At 41.3% G+C, this 22745-nt stretch overlaps 1 protein-coding gene across 2 annotated transcripts; it reads left to right on the top strand.

The window, feature by feature from the left end:
* The first annotated feature begins 7511 nt into the window (after positions 1-7511).
* xirp1 (xin actin binding repeat containing 1) lies at positions 7512-18745 on the top strand. 2 transcript variants are annotated; one of them, XM_076293461.1, is made up of 5 exons: positions 7512-7701; positions 10256-10422; positions 10714-10770; positions 11387-15886; positions 16371-16509. In XM_076293461.1, the coding sequence occupies exons 4-5, from the start codon at positions 11387-11389 to the stop codon at positions 16371-16373; spliced, it is 4503 nt and encodes a 1500-aa protein (XP_076149576.1). In that variant the 5' UTR covers positions 7512-7701; positions 10256-10422; positions 10714-10770; the 3' UTR covers positions 16374-16509. The 2 variants fall into 2 exon arrangements, with proteins under 2 accessions (XP_076149576.1, XP_076149575.1); XM_076293460.1 differs by having other exon boundaries at positions 11387-18745.
* The last annotated feature ends 4000 nt before the right edge of the window (positions 18746-22745 follow it).

The following is a 22745-nucleotide window of genomic DNA, read 5'->3' as shown; positions in this document are numbered from 1 at the left end:
ACACCATAGTAAAAGACCATGAAAATCCAGTTGGTGGAAATATGTTAAAATGAGGGTTGTTTTATGCATTATTCTTCATCAAATACTGACAAAACTGTAATTAGAATGTTGTAGAATACACATTCTAAAGAATATCTGACCCCATCTAACTTAACATGGAATTTTAGAATCTTGCATTGTTGAGGAACATTCTTTTATTTTCAAAGAGTGAATTCCTTTGGCTTCAGACTGGTTTGTTGCAAAATTGGTGTCTATTTTTACATTGTGGCCCTTTGAATCAATGGAAATGGTTGTTGAATCTTTAAATAGAGCCAAGTGGGTTTTTGCATGTAAGTGTTCCACAATGTGTAATCTGCACAAACACATAGTTAGGCATTATTCAGCCTAGGAAAGTGGTTTTGGTGTTTACGTAATCTGATTTAGAGGTCACTGAAACATACAGTATATCACACTAAAGTATCAGTCCATCATTTTGCAAGTCTTATAGTAATTGACCTCTAGCCCAGGGGTTGACTGTCTGTCCAATCAGAGGGGCCTGTATGATGCCCCTTTACTTTGCACAAGTTTTGTGTAAAACAATAATCGGACAGCACAGTATGTTTATGTTAGTGAATGCAGGAAAATTGTGAAGGCAAAGTTGAAGATGGACATGATAATGTCCTAATTCGACAGAAGGGTGCAGATGGGATAACTGCAGTTAGCCTCCAAAAAGGTGACTCTATTGTTGTGACATCTGGCAAAAATGCTATACTAATAAATATAGTTTAAGATTAATAATTAACAATGCATGCCTATGCATGGGTCATGGTTTTACCAAAGTCATAGACCAGTCAAAACTATACATATTCTAAAAGTATATGCACTGTACATGAAATATAGCATCAATCAAATTATGTCCCATCTTCCTCCATACCATGCATAACACATACTCCTCTATTCTGTATAGGCGAATCAAGTGAACAGCTGATACATTTTGGCCTGCACTATTAAGGGAAACAAATTAAACACCCTATTCTATACTATATATTTTCTGAAAGCATATACCCTCCGGAGGAGATATAACACCATTTAAGATATTTCCCATCTTCCTCTATGCCATGCACAATACATTGCCCTCTATTCTGTAAAGGTGAATCTAGTGTAAAGTGGATACATTTTGGCCTATACTGTTCAGGGAAAACAAATGAAACACCATAAACCATATATTTTCTATAAGCATATACCCTCTAGAGGAGATATAACACCATTTAAGACATTTCCCATCTTCCTCTATGCCATGCACAATACATTGCCCTCTATTCTGTAAAGGCGAATCTAGTGTAAAGTGGATACATTTTGGCCTATACTGTCCAGGGAAAACACATTAAACACCATAAACTAGATATTTTCTATAAGCATATACCCTCTAGAGGAGATATAACACCATTTAAGACATTTCCCATCTTCCTCTATGCCATGCACAATACATTGCCCTCTATTCTGTAAAGGTGAATCTAGTGTAAAGTGGATACATTTTGGCCTATACTGTCCAGGGAAAACAAATTAAACACCATAAACTATATATTTTCTATAAGCAAATACCCTCTAGATGAGATATAATACCAAGACATGTATTATCTTCCTCCATGCCTTGGACAATTTGTTTGTCAAATGTTGCAATTAGTTTTGGGTCACTATACATTAGCTATACGTAATTACATTATGCCCTGTTTGCCCATGTTAACAAACAATTTCAAAAAACGTATAATACATTTTTTGTTTGTCTTGATGTAAGTAATCAACTCAGTAATTTTCATGGTGATATGTGAAGGTTAATTATTTTCCCCTATTTGCATGAGAAAAATACTGTATAGGCGCATGAATAGGGTATATTTAGGTCTTTTTTTCAACTTTCCCCTATTGGGATTCTTCGGGGCTTTTTTTCCCTTACTCAGGACATATTGAGGATACAAAATCAGTTAAGTTTGCTTGTGTTGCAATTTGTTCAACCCTTTCTCCTAAAATGACTGGACTAGTAGGCCTAGCCTACTGTTCGGAACATGCGGATATTTGGCATTACATTTGTGAAGTCTTCACATCTTGATTTCACCTTTCAAAGTACTCGACAGGTTTGACTTTGACAGGGGGTGCCCTGTTTCCATGTGGCATTTTAGTTTCGATAGTTTCATGCTCTCATGTGCCAGCCATTTAGCCTACAGCACACCACACACTGGGGTTTCTGCCATATGTTGTCCTCATTTACCGGTAAGTGAATCCATATCCTAGCCTAGCCTACTTATGAACAAATATGCAGAATAGCAGCCTACCTGCCAACACATCAACATTGTCTATATAGGCTATGAATAAAGTTAGTCCAAATAAAGGTCCAATATTAGATCTGATAAGGTATTTTAAATTGGCTATCTTTTTATTTATTTTTTAACCACAAGCTCCGCGACCCACTCCACCAGAGCTGCAGGTAGGCTAATTTTTAGGCTAGCCTATACTTATTCATGGGTTTTATCAGGTCCCTTTCCACAGGTGTATTATCAAGCACCATGCAGTCTGCATTGATAATTAAGGTGCTTGATTTTATACACCTGTGGAAAGGGACCTGATGAATACTGTAGATAGCTTAGCCTATACTGTGTATTTATCATAGGCTACTGAGCAATTAGCCTATGAAATGATTAACACACAAGATAGACTACATATAATATAGAGTATTTCGATTTATGTTTGCTGACAAAAGAGGAACCTTTTATTTAGAGTGGCTCACATTTAAAAGTTGAAATAGCCTATTTAATTTATTACTTCATCAAACATTAGCCTAAATCAACCAGACACCCCTACATGCATTACTTCAAGTGTCAAAACTGCAGTTTTGGAGGAAGTAATATGGTTCTTATGCAGGAAATGCAGTATTTTGGACATGAAAAAACAGCATTGTAGTCTACTTCATAGTACTGCATAGAAAATACTATTGTACTGCATGGTACTGTAGTACTATAACTGCACTTTTTGTAAGGGATTGGAATATAATATGACAATAATATAGACATAACTTTTGTTCTCCCACTGAAACTCAAAGTCAAGATCAGAGTTTTTTGGGGGGATTTTCTTGGCGGTTAATGTCATGCGATCAAACAGCAAGTGGGCCATGTTAGGCATGTCCAGTCTAGGCCAGTGTGTGCCATCTGTGTGGGGGCAGGCAAGCAGCAGCTGGTTGGGTTTTAGGTGGCTCTGGAGGGCACAGAGGTGTGGTCCTGGATATATCTGTCTTGCAGAGTCATGTTGTCCTATTAGCGTTCACTAACGTGCCCACTGTTCCGTCTCTGGTTTAATCCGTGTGTGGGAAAATGTGTCCCATGAAAGATGATTCATAGATCCAAAAGGATGAGCCGAGATAGTTAGGGTGATTATAATGGGCTTTGCTTAGGCTACTGGTGTACTACTGTGTGTAGGCATACATCATAAATCATTCTTCATGCATTCATGCGTTGGTAATAAAAATGAATGTGAAGGAACATGGTTGTCAGATCTTTTCCAGTCTTGACAACATTATCAATGGTTTTAACATAAATACCATAGAAGTAATCATTGTGTCTGTCTTGAGGTAGCATGTGTCTGCGGCAGTAATAAAAGAGGACTTTGGACAATGGAAAAAGCTGTGTCTGAGGACAGAGGCACAAACTGCAGTCTGAATCAGAGAGGAAATGTGGGGCTGCATACATCGATAAGGTAATTCTAAATACTAACTGATCTCTCACTTTCTCAAAATTTGTTCTTTTCCAAAATTATCTTTATAAAGCTGTAACACTGACAGAGCAAGGCATTAGTCAAAAAGCAATGCTATGTGGATTATAATAAAGTATGATGATATTATGAGTATTGTGTCTCTGAACAAAGTACATTAACCTTGAAATAGACAAGTGTGCATAATGTTATTTGTAAAGTAATTCCAAGTGTTAAGCCAGTGTAACATATAGAGGTATAGGCTATAATCTGTTCAAATTCACTTTGTCTTGCTACTAGTTTGAGACAACACTGCAGTCCGCATGACATACATACACATTAACAAAGTCATATGAGAGAGAGGCCGTCTGGCTGTCAGATCATATGACTGTAGTGGGCAACCCTTTGAAATCTAGAATGGGTGAACTAAAATGCATATATGCAAAATGCATACTTTCAGCCAGAATAAGTAATTGATGCATGTCCACAATATCACTAGTACTTAAAACGTCTACACTCTCATCATTTGAAAAACGTTTTGATTGACGTTATTCCTCATATTTGTAAGTCACTTTGGATGAAAGCATATGTTGAATTAATAAATATAAAGGTTAAATGTATAAGGTAGCATGTGCACCAGTTTGCAGGACAAATTCATGACTGAGTTCATTCTTCTCAAGATTCCATCTTTTTGCTTTGAAATGGCATTTTGTGTTGGCTGTTCAGTATTACTTTTTACCGAGGACAGCCACCATGAGCAGCACACTTTGGAGAAGCCAGTCCCTGAAGAATCTCTCTCAGGGGCAAAAGTCATGGGCGTCGCCAGAGGCATCCCAGCGGCCCGGAAGAAAGTCTGTCTCGCAACTTGTCCAGCAGTGAGTTACAATCACATTCACTTACCTAGCGGCAGATGACCAGTACTTCAGTATTTCCGTACTGACTGTCTTTGTGTTTGGTTTGAACAGGTACCAAAGTTGTGTTGAACTGAGAACTGCAGGCATAGAGGAAAATGGACTAAAGGTTGGGTGTTCCACAATCATTGTGACATGAATTGAAAATATAAATATACTCATGAGTCTAAAACATATATTCCTACTTAGATGGCATAAAACATGCCCAAACATGCCCTACCCATACTACCTTACTATGGCACACCTGTATGCTGATCTTTCATCCATTGCTCCAGCTTCAGCTCTGTACAGATGAGGTCCAGGATGGTGGTATGCTGGGTGCTCCCGTGAAGCGCAACCAGGCCCACCTGTGGGAGGACCCCTCCGGTTTCCGAGGATGGACCACGCTGACCCGGAGCCGCTCCATGGAGGGGCTGTCTCTCCGTCCGCGCGAGCCAGCAGGCACCAGTGCCCTCCGGGCGCTCTTCGAGTCCAAGAACGCCCTGCAACAGGACTTCTCGAGCAGCCCCCGGCTCCACACTACACACCCTGTCAAGCAGAGCCCTGCGAAGCCCACGCCAGCCGCCACCAGGGGAGAGCCAGGGGCTGCACGCCACAGCAGTGAAGTCACACCAGCACAGAGCCATGGCACGCACCAGGTTGGCCTCATGCTCTATATTGGTCTCAGTAAACAAGAGTGGCAGACTGACAGCCAAAATGATTAGACCTGTACTGAAAGAATGGTTACCCTTATTAAGCATACAAAGGCCTTTGAGACCAATTGAACAGCTGTCTATGAGATCCTTTAAGCTTCTCTCAAAGCAGCTCTGCATTAATGTCTGGTTGGTCGCTCACATTTTTTGTCGTCTGACATGCAACATTTAAATTTGAATAACCTACACACTGGTTAATATTATTTTAAGCAGTTTCATATGATGGATATGTTTCTATGTAATCTGAAACTACATCATTTGTAAATCATAAAAAAACAGATTTATATCGCTATTATCTTTGTTTGCACAGAGGGTGAATGCTGCTCAACCAGAGAGGTTGGAGAGGAGGAAAACCATTGCTGGTGTCCCAGGATCACTGTTCAAGGAAGAGAGCAGTCCAAGGGGTGAGTACAACATTCATAAAGAGGTGGGTGTGTTAGAGGTAATGTATGTGACAGAAGCCACATATGGCTCAGTAGCCGCACAGACAGATAAACTTATCTATACACCACACCTGCGAGACAAGGTAGGTCAAAAGCTGTCTCCTGCATAGAAACAAGAGACATTCACGGTCAAACCATTCAACGCATTCAACGCATTCAGGGCCATGGGAATCTATGTCTCTGTGCAGCAGACATGTGTGAGGCTGTGCCCATGTTAAAAATATTCCTCAGTTAATCCAAACACCGCACAGGGAGGGCATGCCAACACCCACAGAAAAACCTTTTAGGCAAACAGAAGCTCCGGTTTCACTGCCAAAGAGCTGGATGCCACTGAGCACAAGCAGGAGGATATGAACGTGTAGACACAGAACTATGTCCATGACACACGCATGCTGGAGACATGATGTGGCCTGTAGGGTTACACCTGTGACAGGGAGCCGGACTCTGGCTAAATCCGAAGGCCGTAGAGGTGGCATAGTTCTCACATGCGTCAGTCAGGATGGAATCAGATGCAGTCTGAGCCAAGTGTTTGCCACAAAGGTTTTGACAGGGAGAGGCTTGGCAGAAGATCCGAAAGGGCTTTGTGGATGCACATGCCACCACAGTGCTCACTGGTTCAGGTCACCATCAGGGGGATTGAAAAAACAACCCAGATTGTTTACAACCTAAATGTATTTTCAAAGTTTTGACATCAGAAGTCAGGAAGGTTTTTACGTATTTAGTTATTTATTTTAATTGTACGTCTCTCCTTTGTATTAGTTTATATCAAACTAATACTTTTAATAAACCCCATAAGATCTTGCTAGTAAAATGAATAAATGAGTTTAGTAGCCAATAATGACTAGCCTTTTTTCCACCATAAAGGAATGGTGGCCCTTTCTTAATGATCACTCATATTCTTTGTGGCCTAATATTGTCACTGACAGGTTATATGAGGTTGGAGTTGAGTCTGTCATATTATGGTGTTAAAACCTCTCTGGTCTACATAGCCATACATGTTACAGTACAGTTGTACATGATTCGTACTTAGTTAATGATAGAACATCGGACATGTGCATCGTTACACTGAAGTATGAGTGTGTTCATGGCCACATGCACAATGAAAAATATCTGTCATGATTCTACATATCGACATTAAATATAGAGGTCAAATGTAGTTTACTTACCGGTATATTAGCAATTTAAGTGAATTTATTTGAGTTGGCCATGATATTAATTATATAAACCATTACCGTTTTAATAGCAGCCTACAGCTTACATGACTCTCACCAGAGAAATTCAGGACAGTGCTGACACCTGATTATTTATTTGGAGGCTTGTTAACTAGCTCAGTACACTATGTCTATCCTTAATCATTCATCCACACAGCACAACATGATTGTTCATAATTATAAATAGACATCTTGGCCGTTTGGGTGGTGATGCCAAGCCGAAAAGAGGCCATGATCAGGGAGCAATCTATTCATAACCCCTATATTCATACTTAATAACACTGAAACACCTGATGACATCAGAATGGATTGGGGGGAGGGGGAGGTGTGACGCTGGTCTGGTGAAACTGAGATGCGAAGGGGATCCCAAACTACTTCCAGTACCACTGATTGACTCAGTCTTGTGGAATACAAGCCGTAAACCCCCCCCCCCCCCCCCAAAAATAGCACACTGCTTCATCGCTAGCGTAGCAGGGCCCTGATAAAAATCAGCTGTCACCAGAGCCGCAGAGCCAGAGACAAGCAGAGTGGCAGAGAGAGCGGAGCTCGCCAGTCAAACGCTACACACAGCATTTGATCCAGAGGGGGGATCCTCCTACGGCAGTCACAGAGAGAGAGAGAGGGAGAGGAACTCTAGCAGACAGCACTGGAGCTATACAATCTCATTCAAGCAGCTTCAGACACAACAACACAAAAACCTGACAGGCCTGAACAAGGTGATCAGCAATCAGTGAGTATTATGGCCTTTGTACTGCAATAATGAGGTATTGTTTCACAGCGTATGATGACAGAACATTTAGTAGTTTTAGTCATATAGGTATCCTGTTGTCGCTTGATTTAAGTAAACATATTATCCTAGATGCATAAATTGACATTAGTGTGTGTGAGTGTATTATAATAAGGCAAACCTCTGTATAATTTACTATTGAACCAGTCAGTGTTATGGTAAGATCTATCTGGGTTCAAATGCTGCTGCCATCAAATTATGTGATGTGAGTTTGGTTGTTTTGCTCAACTCAGAGGTCGTGCCACAGAGAGGCTGAATTTACTAAAAGCTTTTCACTGCCACAACAATCATCAAATTGTAAAGGAGGACATTCTGAACAGGCTTTATCTTAGCTCTTGTCCTAGCACTACAAAGCTTTAAGGGCACTGCCAGTCTAAACGCCAGAGACACAACCCATGCAAACTGTGAGCATTTATGGCGATGGGTTTATGAATAGACATAGTTTTGACACATTTCCCCCTCATTTTGAGTGTCAGAACAGGTTGGGGAGGGCAGCTGAAGACACTTTGAGCAAATGCCAACTGCATATCACAATCATTTGGACAGCTGTCATCAGCACTAAAGCACTCTCAAAGCATAGCTCCTTATAGCGCTGGGCCTGGCCTCAATTACTCAGTGGAAAGAATGGTGGGAGATAGCCATGTTTTAGGAATAAGTGATGCAAATAAGATCCCCCCCATGATGGGTCAAGAATATACTTACAACATGTTGTGTTTGAATTTGCTTTTATTAAGGGGGTGTTCCACAGTTTTTAATGAAACCATACAGTAATAACCTAAACTCATCAAAAGTTATCAAGGCACCCTTTACATTCAATTTTGAAGTACAGTGTACTTAAATACTTGATAGGCACAAGCGGCATCTAATATCATATATGTATATTTATGTATGTGAAGTATGTGTTGTCACGTGTTGGGGTGAAGGTGAGGTGAGGACCCCAAAGACTGAGTTTAGAATAGATAATCATCATGCAAAGACTACAAAGCAGGGAGGCTGCAGAGGATAACTGTTCAGTAAGAAGATGAATTCCATTTTTTATTGTGCACTTGTGAATGTTGTGGTGGTTACCACACTTCACCACACCTCTGATGGCTGTGGCTGCCGTCCGGCCTAAATGCTGCTGTGCCCTGGTATTCTCTCTGTCCATTCAGCTATGCAAACGCTTTAAGCCCGGACTCGTGAGAGGCGCCAGTGTGTGGCCGTTCTTTTGTCTGTGGGAGCTTACGGTGTAAAAATGGGGGTATGCCCGGAGCTGAGCTGACCATCAGTTACTGCTGACAGATCTTTGCTGCAGGCCAGGGCTGCTGATCTCCCAAACTGTGGGGTTGCATACCTCAAACACCTTGAAAATAGTTGTCTAGGACTATATGAGCTGTAATAATCAATCTAAGTCACTATGTGACTAAGTCCCATGATTTTCCATACATGTTCTCATTTAATGAGGTTCAAATAAATAACAAAGTAATGCATTTTCAGATGTAAACTCAAAAGGAAACAATCAATTGGTATAAAGCATGATATGGATTCAGATGTTCACTATCACAAGAATTCAGAACTCTCCACTTCCATGTTGACCACATTTTGGAGGCCTCTAAGGTTTTCCGACACAATGTTATTTGATAACAATACTGACAGATGTCAAAGGGGGTCACTCTCCAGCTGAGTTAGCAGTTGTTGTTGGCATTCCTCCCCATCCATGGTCACTTCACTCCAAAGAGAACAAAAGGTTGCTGAACATTATTTGAAACCTATTTTTGTTTTAGTCATGGCAAAGAAGAACAACAAAACATTTAATGTTATGCCACTATGATCTGTATTGTTAGTGTGAGAAGTTGAGACAAAGTTCAAGTTGAGACCTCATTCATGTGCAATGAACAAAGCAGTCACACCCTGAAATCAAACCTCGGCCACATGTCCCATCACACTATGCTATTGGGGTTACCCATGAAAAAGGTTTTCTTGACTGTTGTTTTGTCTGCTTTGTGAAAATAGCTTTCACAGTGGGTGGCATTTCTGAACTACTAGCATAGTTTCCACAGGCTCCAAGGTATAACAATAGCTTAGAGAGATAAGCGACACGCTAGTGGCACTCGGCTATATTTACTCACTGAGACACCAAGAGGCTGTAGCAATTCTGTCCAGTTCATTCTTATCTCCTGTATGTGGGTCACTGCAACACCAACCGCTTTATATGTCAGTTGGGCATGCAATCATGATCACACTGCTGGTTAATTTTATTGTGTTTTGGTGTCTTTATCTTAGGTCTACTGTGTTACATTTTATTTTAATATCAACTGATGTTCATCTTAAAATAGCCATTATAGCTTACCTGTTGTTAAAAGAATAGAAATATCATCTCACGTCTGTGGCCTTGTGAGCCTTTATACCCTAAATATGATCTTTTATTTTAAGTGTACATTTAGTGGTCAGCAAATCACAACCATCTTTGACGAGTATTACTTTTTTATTATAATGTTGGCCTTTTATTTTGCTACAGATAGTTTGAGAAGAGCGCCATTAGACAAAAGAACTGCATCCTCTGGCATAACACGGGGCCAGACTACTTCATCTCTGAGACCCACCCTGCAGTCCGTAAAAGACAGATCTGCTCTCTACCTGTCAAAAGCAGCAGCTGCAGAATCACCAGGAACTACCACACAGCAAGTGAGTGCTTAGAATACCAGCCGTGCTTCCCATGCCTCCCAGGCATTTATTACTTAGGTCAAGAGCTCTGACTGGCTGATGCAGATCACTGGGGTGGGTGGGGGAGGCTGACACAGTGACATGGGGTTAAGGGCAACTGATCAGAAGAAGTCATAAATGACAGGAAATGCATTTTTGGAACATCAACACACTGTAATTATTTTAGACTAAAAATACCACCATGCTAAATATGTGTTATTTGGTAGTAGTGAAATCTACAAACTTTTAACATTATATGCTGGAATTCTACAGGGTCGTGTCATCCAGGAGCACATTGCGACCTCGGAAAAGAAAACTAAACAAAGCAAGGTACTGCTACATTTACTTTTATGATTAATTCTCTTGGACTGCTGTGGAACTAATCCTCATGTGTTTTATTCTAACTTTGCACTAAACAAAATGTTTGCTAATGCTTTAAGATGTGAAAAAGTGAAATGTCATTGGTTTTCAAATATAATACCAAATACCAAAACATCGCCTCATCTCATAATTCCTCGCTGAACCACAAACACTCTACCAACTATCAAAACATTGCTCTAATATTACATAAATATTAATGTATATAGATTGTGTCAAGATTTAGATGACATTCGGTTTTCAGGGAATCCTCTTTATAAACACTAGCTAGATGATACACACATCAGGATCTAGGGTACTTATAATTTCCCACACCCTGAACATTGCATTTGAGGAGGGTGAGGAGTTCATATTTCATATTAATCCGTGTGGAGTTCATCTAACATCTGCGTGTGGTGCTGTGACATACTTCCAGTGATAGAAGGCAAACCCTTCAGAAAACAGGTAATGTACTGCCACAAATATTAACATTCATGACTAACCCAAACAATATGTTACTAATTTTACAATTTTGTTTGTGTGTAGTTGAAATTAACAACATCCCTTCCCTTTTTCTTTCCCATCCAAGATGTCTGACCTAACCAAACAGATAAGAGTAACTGATGCTAATGGAGAGGATGACCTCCCTCCCCCTCCCCCACCACCACCTAAAACTCACATGGATGAATCGACAGCCACTAGAGACGCAAACGTCCTCCCTGTTCCTCCACCCAAAGAGACATTCTCAACATTCTACCAGCAGCGGCAGAAAAGTGAACTAAAGAGACTCTTCAAACATATTCATCCAGACGTGAAGATGAACTTAGATGATGTGATTGATGATGAGATAGTGAAGGCAATACACATAAATGCTCAAGCTGCTGATTCAAACTACCAGGGGGAGGTCCAATCCATGCGGTGGATTTTTGAGAACTGGACTCTTGACAACATTGGGGATCCTCATAGCACTAAGAAGCTACTTGATGAGGAGAACCTCCAGGGAGGGGATGTCAGAGGCACTTCTTCCATGTTTGAGCATGGTGTTTTGGACAGTTCTCAGGCATCCTCATCAGCTGACAGTCAAGGCCTGGTCAAGGGAGATGTTCGCACAGCCACCTGGTTGTTTGAGACAAAGCCCTTGGATTGCCTTGGCAAATCCAGCACTGAAGAAGGGGAACTTGTTGAGGCAGTATTGAAGGAGGCCGTTGTGAAAGGTGATGTTTCGGGTGCAAGACTCCTGTTTGAATCCAAGCCCCTAGACGCTTTGGGCCACTGCTGCTCTGTTGAAGATCACAGTTTCCTTCGGCTTAAGTCAGAATTCGAAGAACATAAAGGAGACGTTAAGAAGACAGTGAGGCTTTTTCAGACAGATCCCCAATGTGCTCTGAGGGATAGCAGTGGCAACATCCACAAGATTAAATCCATCTGCAGGGAGGAGATACAGAGTAGCAACTTCAACACAGCACGCTGGCTCTTTGAGACTCAACCCCTGGATGTCATTAACAAGGACACCTCTGGTATTCAGATCATTCGGGGTATATCCCTTGAGGAGGCTCAAAAAGGTGGAGTTGACAAGAAGAGGTGGATGTTTGAAACACAGCCATTAGGTGCCATCTGTGAGGGGGCTGTGGAGGAACAGAAGTTTCAGGGCATATCAGATCTAGAGGGAGTAGCTGATGTTGGAATGAAGCAAAAGCTTTTTGAAACACAGCCTTTAGCAGCAATCAAGGGTGAGACGACATCAGAGGGAGATGAAGAGAAAGAAGGGATTGTTGGAGGAGATGTTAAATCTACTCTTTGGCTTTTTGAAACTCAGCCTACAGAGACAGTGAAGGACAGCTATGAGGTGGGGCGTCTCAAAAGAGTCACAGTTTCTCCAGATGAAAGGGGAGAAGTGAAAGACAAAAGACGAACATTTGAGAAGATGAACATCAGCAAAGTTAAACTTGACAAAGATAACAAAGTTGAAGACATAGAAAAGGGCGATGTGAAATCTTTCAAGCATCTCTTTGAAACCATCCCTATCGATCACATATCACAATCTGAAGACAAACAATCCGAAAGCCTTGATATCACAGCTGGGAACGTGAAAGGTAATAAAGCATTGTTTGAATCAACACCCCTATATGCAATCAAAGACAGCTCTGGAAATTTCCACGAAGTAACAACTGTCAGCAGAGAGGAGATTATCAAAGCGAATGTTCAGAATTACAAATGGATGTTTGAGACAAAACCACTCGACACGTTTGAGGAAGGAACAGGGAAAGTAGAGATTATCAAAGGCATAACAAGACAAGAAGATTCAGGCAGTGATGTCAAAATGGCAAAATGGCTGTTTGAAACTCAACCTCTGGATGGCATCCATTTAAAATTTAACAAAAAGGAACAGGACTTATCATTAGAACAGGATGAGGTTAAAAAGGGCGATGTCAAGACATGCAAGTGGCTATTCGAGACAAAGCCCATGGACATTCTGTATGAAAAAGTAGAGAAAAAACAAGAGACAGAAACAATACCCAAGGCAGATGTCAAATCGCAAACATGGCTTTTTGAGACACAGCCTCTGGATAACATTAAAGATGGTGAAGCCCAAAGTCTGAAATTATGCAAAACTTTGCAAAATGAGCTAACCAGTGATGTCAAAGTGAAAACAGTAAAACACCTCTTTGAGACAGAAACCTTGGACAGAATCACAAGAAGAACAGACTCAGAGACAGACATGAGATATGTCAGTGAAATAAACATCCAGTCAGGGGATGTCTCACGAGTGAAAGAAATTTTTGAATCCCAGTCTCTTGATGAAATTGGATGTGAAATGTTGAAGGCAAATACAGAGGAACAGGATACAGGCATCCAGGCAGGATCTGTTCACAAGTTTACTTGGGTTTTTGAGAATCAACCCATTAGTGCCATAAATGAGAAAGAGGATGATACAACAACCATGAGGACTGTCACTGATGTGGAAAGTGGTGATGTTGGAAGCAAGAAGTTCATATTTGAAACCTTCTCTCTGGACAAGATTGAGGACACAGACCATCTGCTTGGACATCAGTCAATGAGTGTGGAAAAGCCTGTGAGTGGTGTGGATGTGAAGTCAAGCACTATGTTGTTTGAATCTCAGCCTCTTTATGCAATCAAAGACAAGGAAGGGCAGTTTCATGAAGTCACCACAGTCAAGAAAGAGGAGGTGTTGAGTGGAGATGTGCGAGGAGCTCGGTGGATGTTTGAGACCAAGCCCCTCGATTCCATTCAAGCAGACAAAGAAATTTATGTAATTCGAGCTGTGACACAAGAGGATGTCCTTAAAGGTGATGTGAAATCCGCTCGGTGGAGGTTTGAAACCCAGCCTCTGGACTCGCTCACATCCCAAGAAGGGCCATCAGTCAAAATAGTAGAGGACATCACTGGCAGCAACAATGTGCAACTGAGTAAAAAGCTCTTTGAATCTGACCAGGCAGCTCAGCGGAAGTATGTGAGGATGGTCAGTGTCACAGATGTCCAGCAGGGGGATGTCCGCACCTCGACCTGGCTCTTTGAGTCTCAGCCGATTGATTCACTGAAAGGTGAACCACAAGAGCAGAGTGAAATGCAAACAGTTCACAGAGAAGAAGTCCAGAAAGGGGATGTAAAACGGTGCACCTGGTTATTTGAATCTAAACCGCTAGATGAAATTAAGGACACTGAACACTCAAATGTTAACGGTGTAGAGCAAGAGCAGGAGCACATCCCAAAAGCAGATGTGAAAAGCACCACCTGGATGTTTGAAACCACCCCACTGGATAAGATCACAGTGGAGAGTGTGTCTGAAAACCTTTATCGCCTCAACCAACTCAGCATTATTCACTCAAGTGGGATCATCATCCAAACCCATGATACTAAAAATGTCAACATGGCAAAATATCTACTTGTTCCCGATGAGGGCCCCAAAGTTCAAAAGGAAGAAACTGTGGAGGGAAATATCAGAAACATCATGTTACAGCTCCTGTATAGACCAAACCTGAAGCCTAGAGTTGTTATCTTACAAGAAGAAGAACAAGGAAATGTTCAGGCTTCAGTGTTGGAGATCCCACTTCATCAACAATCAGCTCTTCATGAAGAACAAAAACAGAAAATGGAAAGGGTCGCTCAAATCATTGAGGGTGTCCTTGTTCAAAGCAAGACAACTCAATCTGGACTGGTGATGCAAGAATCTGAGGATGGGCAACCAGAGATCACGGTTTACTCATTCCGTTGCCACAACAGTCTAAAAATGGAAAGTGTCAACATCCAAAGGGGAGATGTCAAATCCACAATAGGAAACCTATTGGCTACTGCCCAAAGCTCAAAAGTGACCGCATCATGTAAACTGGAGGAAAATGAAAAAGGAAATGTAGACCTATACAGAAGTTGCATTGAAAAGGGAAATCTGCAGTACCTCAAGAACCTACAAGCAGAACCCTTGGAGGATGACCTTGATTCAGTGCCAAAAGAACAGATTGAAATTGTCCAGGGGGATGTAAAGGAGGCCAAGAGACACCTCAAAGAACAAAAGGACAATGTGGAGAGAACTGTGTTGGATATTGTATCAGGGGATGTCAAAACCACTAAAAAAGTGTTCTTGAGTAGTTCAACTGGTGTAAACGTTGACCACTGCGTGCCAAAGGATGAGATCATCCCTGGAGATGTCACAATTGCCAAACAGCAGCTTGGCGAAGCCGGAAAGCAGCCATCTCTGGTGCAGAAAGAAGAGATTGTCTCAGGTGACATCAAAGCCACGTTGGAGTCTTTGGAGCGGGCCAAACAACAGAGCATGCATGTGGAGCGGGAGGTCATTACTCCTGGAACCATCTATGATCTGGATGTGTCTTCACAAGAGTCAGAAGTTGACGAAAGACAGAATTACAAGGAGATAATACTTTCAGGGGACATCAAGGCAGCAAAACAGTCCCTGGAAGAAGCAAAAAGTAGGAGCATGAGAGTAGAGCGTGAAGCTGTTGTTCCAGGGAAAATATTTGACCTCAATGCAGCATCCTCGCAGGAGGGCCTCTCAGCAATGAAGACTTCAGCCTCAACCACGAGTAACCCACGGATTACGACAACATTTCGCAAGGTCAGTGCCTCAGAAATGTATCAGGGAACCAATGAAAAATGTGAAGCTTTTCGTCAGAGTGAAGTGGGAAGGATGTCAGATGTAAATGCTAGCGCAGTGGAAACTAATTCAAAAGGTGCCAGTGTCTCTTACATTCCTTACATAATGTCAGAGAGTGAAGCCATGAATCAAGAGCAAGAGACAGCTGAGGAGGTTGTTAAAGGGGATGTGAAGGCTGCCATCCAGGCATTGTATAGTGCTGCTAATGAACAGAGATCCACAGACAAAGAAGAGATTGTGAAAGGTGATATGCAAGCAGCACTACAGTCACTTCAGAAGTCTAGTGTTAATGTGTCCCAAGGGGATTATAAAGCAGCAATGATTTATAGGAAAGCAGGGCAATTTTACTCAGAGGGCAGAAAGAAAAAAGACTCAGGGACTGTGTACAAGCAGAATGTAATGTCTGTGACTCCATCTGACACTGAATTGTCCCCTTCGGTTTCAGTAACCTACAAGGAGCATCAGTCCCCGGCACCAAAGAATTCAGCACCTGTCGTTAGTTCCAGCCCAGCGGAAAGTTCTAGAGCTTCCATCCCCTCTCCTTTGATAAATGAAGGTCTGATTCCGCCACCCCTTCCTCCAAAGACTTGTGATCAACTTAAAGAGTTAAAACCAGCCCTGCCACCAAAGCCACAGTGGCATACCATATCTCCTACTGAATCCAATAACAACAACAGTGACGCCCCTTACATTCCGGCCATCCCTCCCAAAATGAAAATGGGAAAATCAACTCCTCCACCTTTACCACAAAGGACTGCTTTCATCAAGAAAGAAGATTCACACCACTTGCATGCCGTAAAAGAGACAGAGATGCAACAGTTGACCAATACAACAGAACACCGAATTGCCAAAAAGACAAAGCAATGCACTGAAAGATGGGAACAGGAAAAAACAATTGAAGCTCTCTCAGATAATACCACAGCCAGTAAACACACTACAGCTCAAAGTGCCGCTGAGATGGAGAAAAATGTTGTACAAAAGATAGATGCTGCAGAGGAGATCCGCTTGTGTATGCAGACTTACTCTACAGACAGTGAGGCCAAAAACGAACTGAATATGGGCTTCAAAGTCGCCCTACAAAACTTTGGGGGAAGGAAAAAGGGAGCTGAGGTGGATGAAACTGCAAAATTGACAAAGAAAGCCAAAGCTGTCAGAGAGACAGAACCTGCTGGCATTTCCCATGGATGTGCTTTAAATACACAGGGCAACACCCTGACAGGGAGTGTCAGCCCACCGCCTGTCTCCCCCGAGCCTCAAAGGGACGATCATTCTAACACCACTGTCATCTTAAGGGAAAAACGAGGGAGGAGAGAAACTGAAGATGAACGGCGCCAAAGGTTATCTGTGCACAGGGATGAAATCATGAGGGGCAATGTGAAAGCAACAATGGAGATTTTTGAAAATCTCAGAAAACGGGAGGAACTAAAGACAATCCTTTGCCAAGTTCAGGAAATGGAGGGAGACACAAGTGAAGTAGATGTTAAATATTTGAGGACTCTTTATGAGAATGTGCCCTCTTGGGTAGTAAGACAAAGTAAAGTTCAAAGGCATAGTAATTCTACATGTGTAAAGAATGTTGATGCAGAGACAGAATCACTGAGGGATGAAACAGACAGTGTGTCCTCAGTTGAGGCAGCATTTGAAGATCTGGAAAAAGCAAGTATAGATATAATATGTTTAAAAGAGCAGACCTTAGTAAAACTTTTGGAAATAGAAGAGGCAATAAAAAAGGCTTTGTACTCGGTGTCAAACTTGAAATCTGAGGCAGATATCATGGGATTATCAGGACTTTTTAATGAATCCCTGAACACAGAGCAATGCTCCCAGAACACGAACAACATCAGGAAAATTAGTATTGTCACTAGCAAAGCAAAAACAGATCAAAGGAAATCAGAACAAGAGGTCGCCAAAGGAAAAACGAAAGTTGAGGACGTTCAAAGGGAAGTGCCATTGAAAAAGCCAGAGGTTCTTCATCCAAAACCATTCCCAAACCCCCCCTCCTCTCCATCATTCATCTCCATTCACTCAGCTGCAAGAAAACCTGCAGGGGCACCCAAGTCACCTCCCCCTCCACCCCCACAGTCTACTAACAATGCAGAGAGCAGGGCTCCAAGTTCCAATGGTTATCACAGTCCCAATGGTGATCTGAATCAATCCTGTGAAACAAACGTAGCAAACCACTTTTATAGTCCAAAAACCCCCAAACGAAAAGTCAGCATACTAGAAGTGCAAACACTACCAGAGCCAGAGCCAGTAGCCGGAATCATTGGAACGAAGACAGTCAGCGAAACATATGAAGAGAGAGACTGCTTTGGCAATTCATTCGTCTCTTCGACTACATCAACCTTTGTCACAAAAGAGACCAAAGCCTCTTCTTCTCGCGAGGTTCTGACCAATCCAAACAAATCAGTTCAAGTGATTGCATCCCCTCTAATGCACAGGTCTGATCGCACATTTGCAGAAACGAAACAGTCTCATGTTAAAGACAATAGCAAAGTGTTTGTTACATTTGGCCATACCAAAACAGGAAAACATTAACAGGCATCTCCCTTAATGCATATAAGAGTTCCTTTGTTTATATTGTTACCTCTTATATGAGGCCAATTTATTCATAAATGTGTCTTTTTTGGAGAACTTAACTAAACATAGTACTTATCATTCTTATTATTGTCTATCCTTAGAATTACTTTGTATGTTTTTAAAAAAGATTTTTCTCAAAGTTTAATGTAGATTATTTTATACAGTATTGTTAATAAATTGTCTGTATTGTTTGTTTAATATGACTGTGTGTATGATATATTCATATCATTGTTAAATAAAATAACTGTTAAAATAATAAAATAAAATGTTTTCATGTTTGTTGTCAATTAAAAATCCACTCAAAACATTCGTACCATAAAACAAGACATCTCAGGGTGACATTTTCAGGTCCAGGAAACTATCCCACCAATTCACCTTTAACCTATTATTTTTTTGATATGCGCAATATTATAAATCAAATAAAGGCTAAAATAGTCTTAATGTTGTAAATCCAGTGAAATGCCTATTGTTATATGAATTGTATTTACATAATGTGTCCACAATGTCTTTATGACATTGCTGTTGTTGTTCTCATAGTTCCAGCCTGCTGTCAAGGAAATGTGTTCTGCCTGTCTGAAACCAGTGTATCCAATGGAAAAATTAGGGGCAGGAAAACTTGTACTTCATAAATTGTGTTTCTGCTGTAAACACTGCAAGAAGAAGCTGAGGTGAGAGATCATGATGGATATGTAGTCAGAAAAAATCAAATCAAACTAATGAAAGATTATGTATTATAGATTATTCGATTTATTGTACATTCCAGGTAATATCTAACATGAGTGGGTTGTTTTGATGAAAACAATATTTTAAATAAATATCACATGGTACAATGGGCCCTCATTTAAGTGGCTGGCAAAGTGCAAAGTCTATCAACAAGCAAGGTTCTTGTGCATGAATTATAGCTATGTGGGAGCGTTGAGCTGACTCATCAATGTTTGCGGTCTTGCCTGTGGTGTCAAAATTAGCCCAGATGTTAAATGAGCTCTATTTACAACTTAGGGTCTATGTTTGAATGATAATGAGTGTATGTTTTTGTTTGGTACCAAAACAACATCGATCCATGCAGTTTTAAATAAGATCGGAATATGCATTTACAACTGAATAGCATATAGCATAGTCTTTAGGGCAGCTTTTCTACAAACCATTAGGCTAAAAAAATCATTAAACATCAATGCTACTATGGAGAGGATCTCTGCAGACAAACTGAAGTGTGTCTGAGTGTCTTGAATAGCGCTATAGGCCTACAACTTTAATGTAATTCTTCTTCTTCTTCTTCTTCTTATTATTATTATTATTATTATTATTATGACATTAGTTTGTGCTCCATTAGGCAATGGAATTGTATGGACTTTATCCACATTAGGTGGTGGCAACATTTAAGGATTGTTTTAGTTACTGGCTTAAAAAGTGTTTTATTTAGATGCAGCAAAGTAACCCCCAAAGGTTATGCTATTCAGTATGCATATTCGAAACGGCACTGATTGATGTCATTTTGGTCCCAAATGAAAACACTCATCATCCACAAATAGCCCCTAGATGTTTATTAGACTTGCACTTTCACCATCATTCAAATTAGGGTCCAATAGCTAATGAATGAATGAATGAATGAATGAATATATATATACCATATATATATAAATATTCAATCAAATATTTTCTATTAAACCTAACTGCAATTTGATTGATATTACTTGGAATTCATTGTTTAAAAAATGGTAACATTGTTTTGCAAATTAACTCATCAAATACAATCAGTATGCTCAAGCAAATTATTATGTTACGTATACATACATTTTGAAACATACATAAAAGCATTATGATTATTCATTTTTATATAAAAATCAATTAAACCCACTTCACAAAAGACAACATATAGCAGAACACCTATTTCTCTTTCATTGCAGTGTTCACAATTATTCAGCTCTTTATGGGGAGTTCTATTGCACATCCCACTATCAACAGCTGTTTAAGCGTAAAGGAAACTATGATGAAGGCTTTGGCCACAAACAACACAAAGACCGGTGGCTCCTGAAGACAGAAACAGCGACAGCCACGCCAGAGACCAAGACCAATCAGAAGTCACAGACAAAAAACAAGGTTATTCCCATGGATGGCTCTATGGCACCTCCTACTGGTGTTACTGGTTCACTGCAAAAGAACAGGGACACCCTTATTACAGGCAGTCCTGATACCAGGAACAAGTTGAAAGTAAGTTGGCCTCCAGAGAAAAAAGTTTACAGAGGCAGCCCAGCGCTGAAAGAAAATTCACCTATGATGCGACATCAAACTACTGACAAACGTAATGGCAGCACTTTCTTTTCTCACAACATGGAGCAATCTGTAAAACATGCAACAAAGTCACATCACACTGAGGTCACTAAGAAAGACCCATTGTCACCCGTTGTTCCTGCTGCAGAAAGCTTTAAAACGACAAGACAGAAGCAGTCTGAGCATGTAGATGCAACTCATTCACAGGAAACTAAAACCCCACCAAAGCACTCTGAATTGATCTCTCGCAACAAATCTCCAACATCCTCCCCACGTCAGCCTCCCCACAGGACCCTGCCTAATTATTCTGCACCAGTAACACCAAAGACAAACCACGTATCCAGTCAAAACCCACCAAGCCCAGATAAACTGAAGAAATCTGTCAGATTTGCATCAGCCATTGAAACAACAGTAGAAATAAATAATGAAAACCTCGTCTCAGCTATGGAAAGTGAAAACAAAGATGTGTTCTCTGCCAGAGATACACTCAACAGCTCTACCGGGGCTGTGAATGCAGATGAGCACACTGTAACAACAGAGGAAAAGCAGTCTGAAGAGACTCCCAACTGTTATGACACCTTACCCAGTGATATTAACATGATTGATAGTGGCATTCAGCACATGTCACAGTCAGACAGTAAAGAGGCCTGGAACCCCCCCACTGCTGATGTGAATGGGCAGTCTGAGGCACTTCAAGCGGGGAGGGAGATGGATGCAGTCACAACGGTTAGCAGCGTCAATGAGAGAGATTATTCTTGCAACCCCCCTAATACTGTTGTGAATGAGCAGTCTGAGGCACTTCAAGCTAGGGGGGAAATGGATCCAGACGCAATGGTTCGCAATGTCAGTGAGAAAGATTATTTGAATAGTCACGATGCAGCCATGGAGATGTCAACCAGTCACGAAGAGGCTGGAATTAAGATACATCATGCTGAGAAAAGAGAGTCAGATTCACTAGATACCGAAATGCAGAAGAGTGAACTGCAACCTGAGAAGGGAAACAAACAGGAGGAAACAAAAGAATCACAGGTGCCTAACAACCAATCAGTGCCTACTGAGAAATCCAATGTGAAAACGAAACAGGAGAAGACGAGCACTCTAAGAGGATCATGGTCCAAGGGGAAAAGCCCCATCTCCAAGCTTTTTGCCCCCAACACAAAAGAGAAAACGCCCAAGAGTGAAGCTGTGGACAACAAGAAGTCTGAGGGCAAACCCAAAAATCTCCTGAGCAAGCTGTTTCAGACTTCCTCAGACACAAAGAAAGAGAAGGAACTCAAAATGGACATTGCAGCCATAGCAAATAACAAAGTTGAGGAGAATGTGATGGTCCAGAAGAATCCAAATGATGAAAATGAACAGTCTTTAAATGGTTTCCTCCAAGCAGACAGTCTGGCTGCAGTAGATGTTTTTTCCTCCACCTCAGACATGCCTTTGGTCACGGAGGAGAGCAGCTTGGCAGATATCCCAACTTTAGCACCCTCAACAGCTGACACAAACACAGAGGAGTCCTCAGCAGTGGCCTTTGATGTGTTTGGGGAACAACCACTGGGGCAAAAGGATCAGGGAAATGGAACAATTGTTAAACATGGAGAAGTTGACATCAGGGAAGATCCATTTGGGGCACCTCTTGTAGAGGCAGAGGCTAGCGATATTTTAGGGGCTCTTTCCACAGAATCCTCTGATGTTCACTCTGCTGGTGACCCGTTCGGTCTGACCAGCCCTTTTAATCCAGAGGAACAGCTTGACACAAATGACACACATGCCCCTTCAAACCAAAACACCTCTCAGCACCAGGAGATGTTTGATTTCATGATAGATTCCAGTTCCAATCAAACTCAGAATCTGTTTGAAGAGCCCACCCCTCAACAGGATGCCTTTGACCTATTCAGCTCTGATAGCATACCACCGCAATCCACAACTGCAACTGAGCTAACAGAAGATGGATCAAACACCTTTCTCAACCCTCTAAGTG

Source organism: Alosa pseudoharengus, unplaced genomic scaffold, assembly GCF_046254945.1.
Source record: "Alosa pseudoharengus isolate Yale_2024_CS ecotype anadromous, Long Island Sound unplaced genomic scaffold, YU_APseudo_1.1 YU_APseudo_1.1_scf_2, whole genome shotgun sequence".
In the NCBI taxonomy this organism is placed as follows: Eukaryota; Metazoa; Chordata; class Actinopteri; order Clupeiformes; family Clupeidae; genus Alosa; species Alosa pseudoharengus.
The sequence above is the reverse complement of the archived record's forward strand: the minus strand, read 5'-3'. Positions and strand labels throughout refer to the sequence as shown.

Excerpts from the sequence above, each read along its gene's own strand:
- xirp1 (XM_076293460.1), top strand. The coding sequence starts at position 11,387 with ATGTCTGACCTAACCAAACAGATAAGAGTAACTGATGCTAATGGAGAG.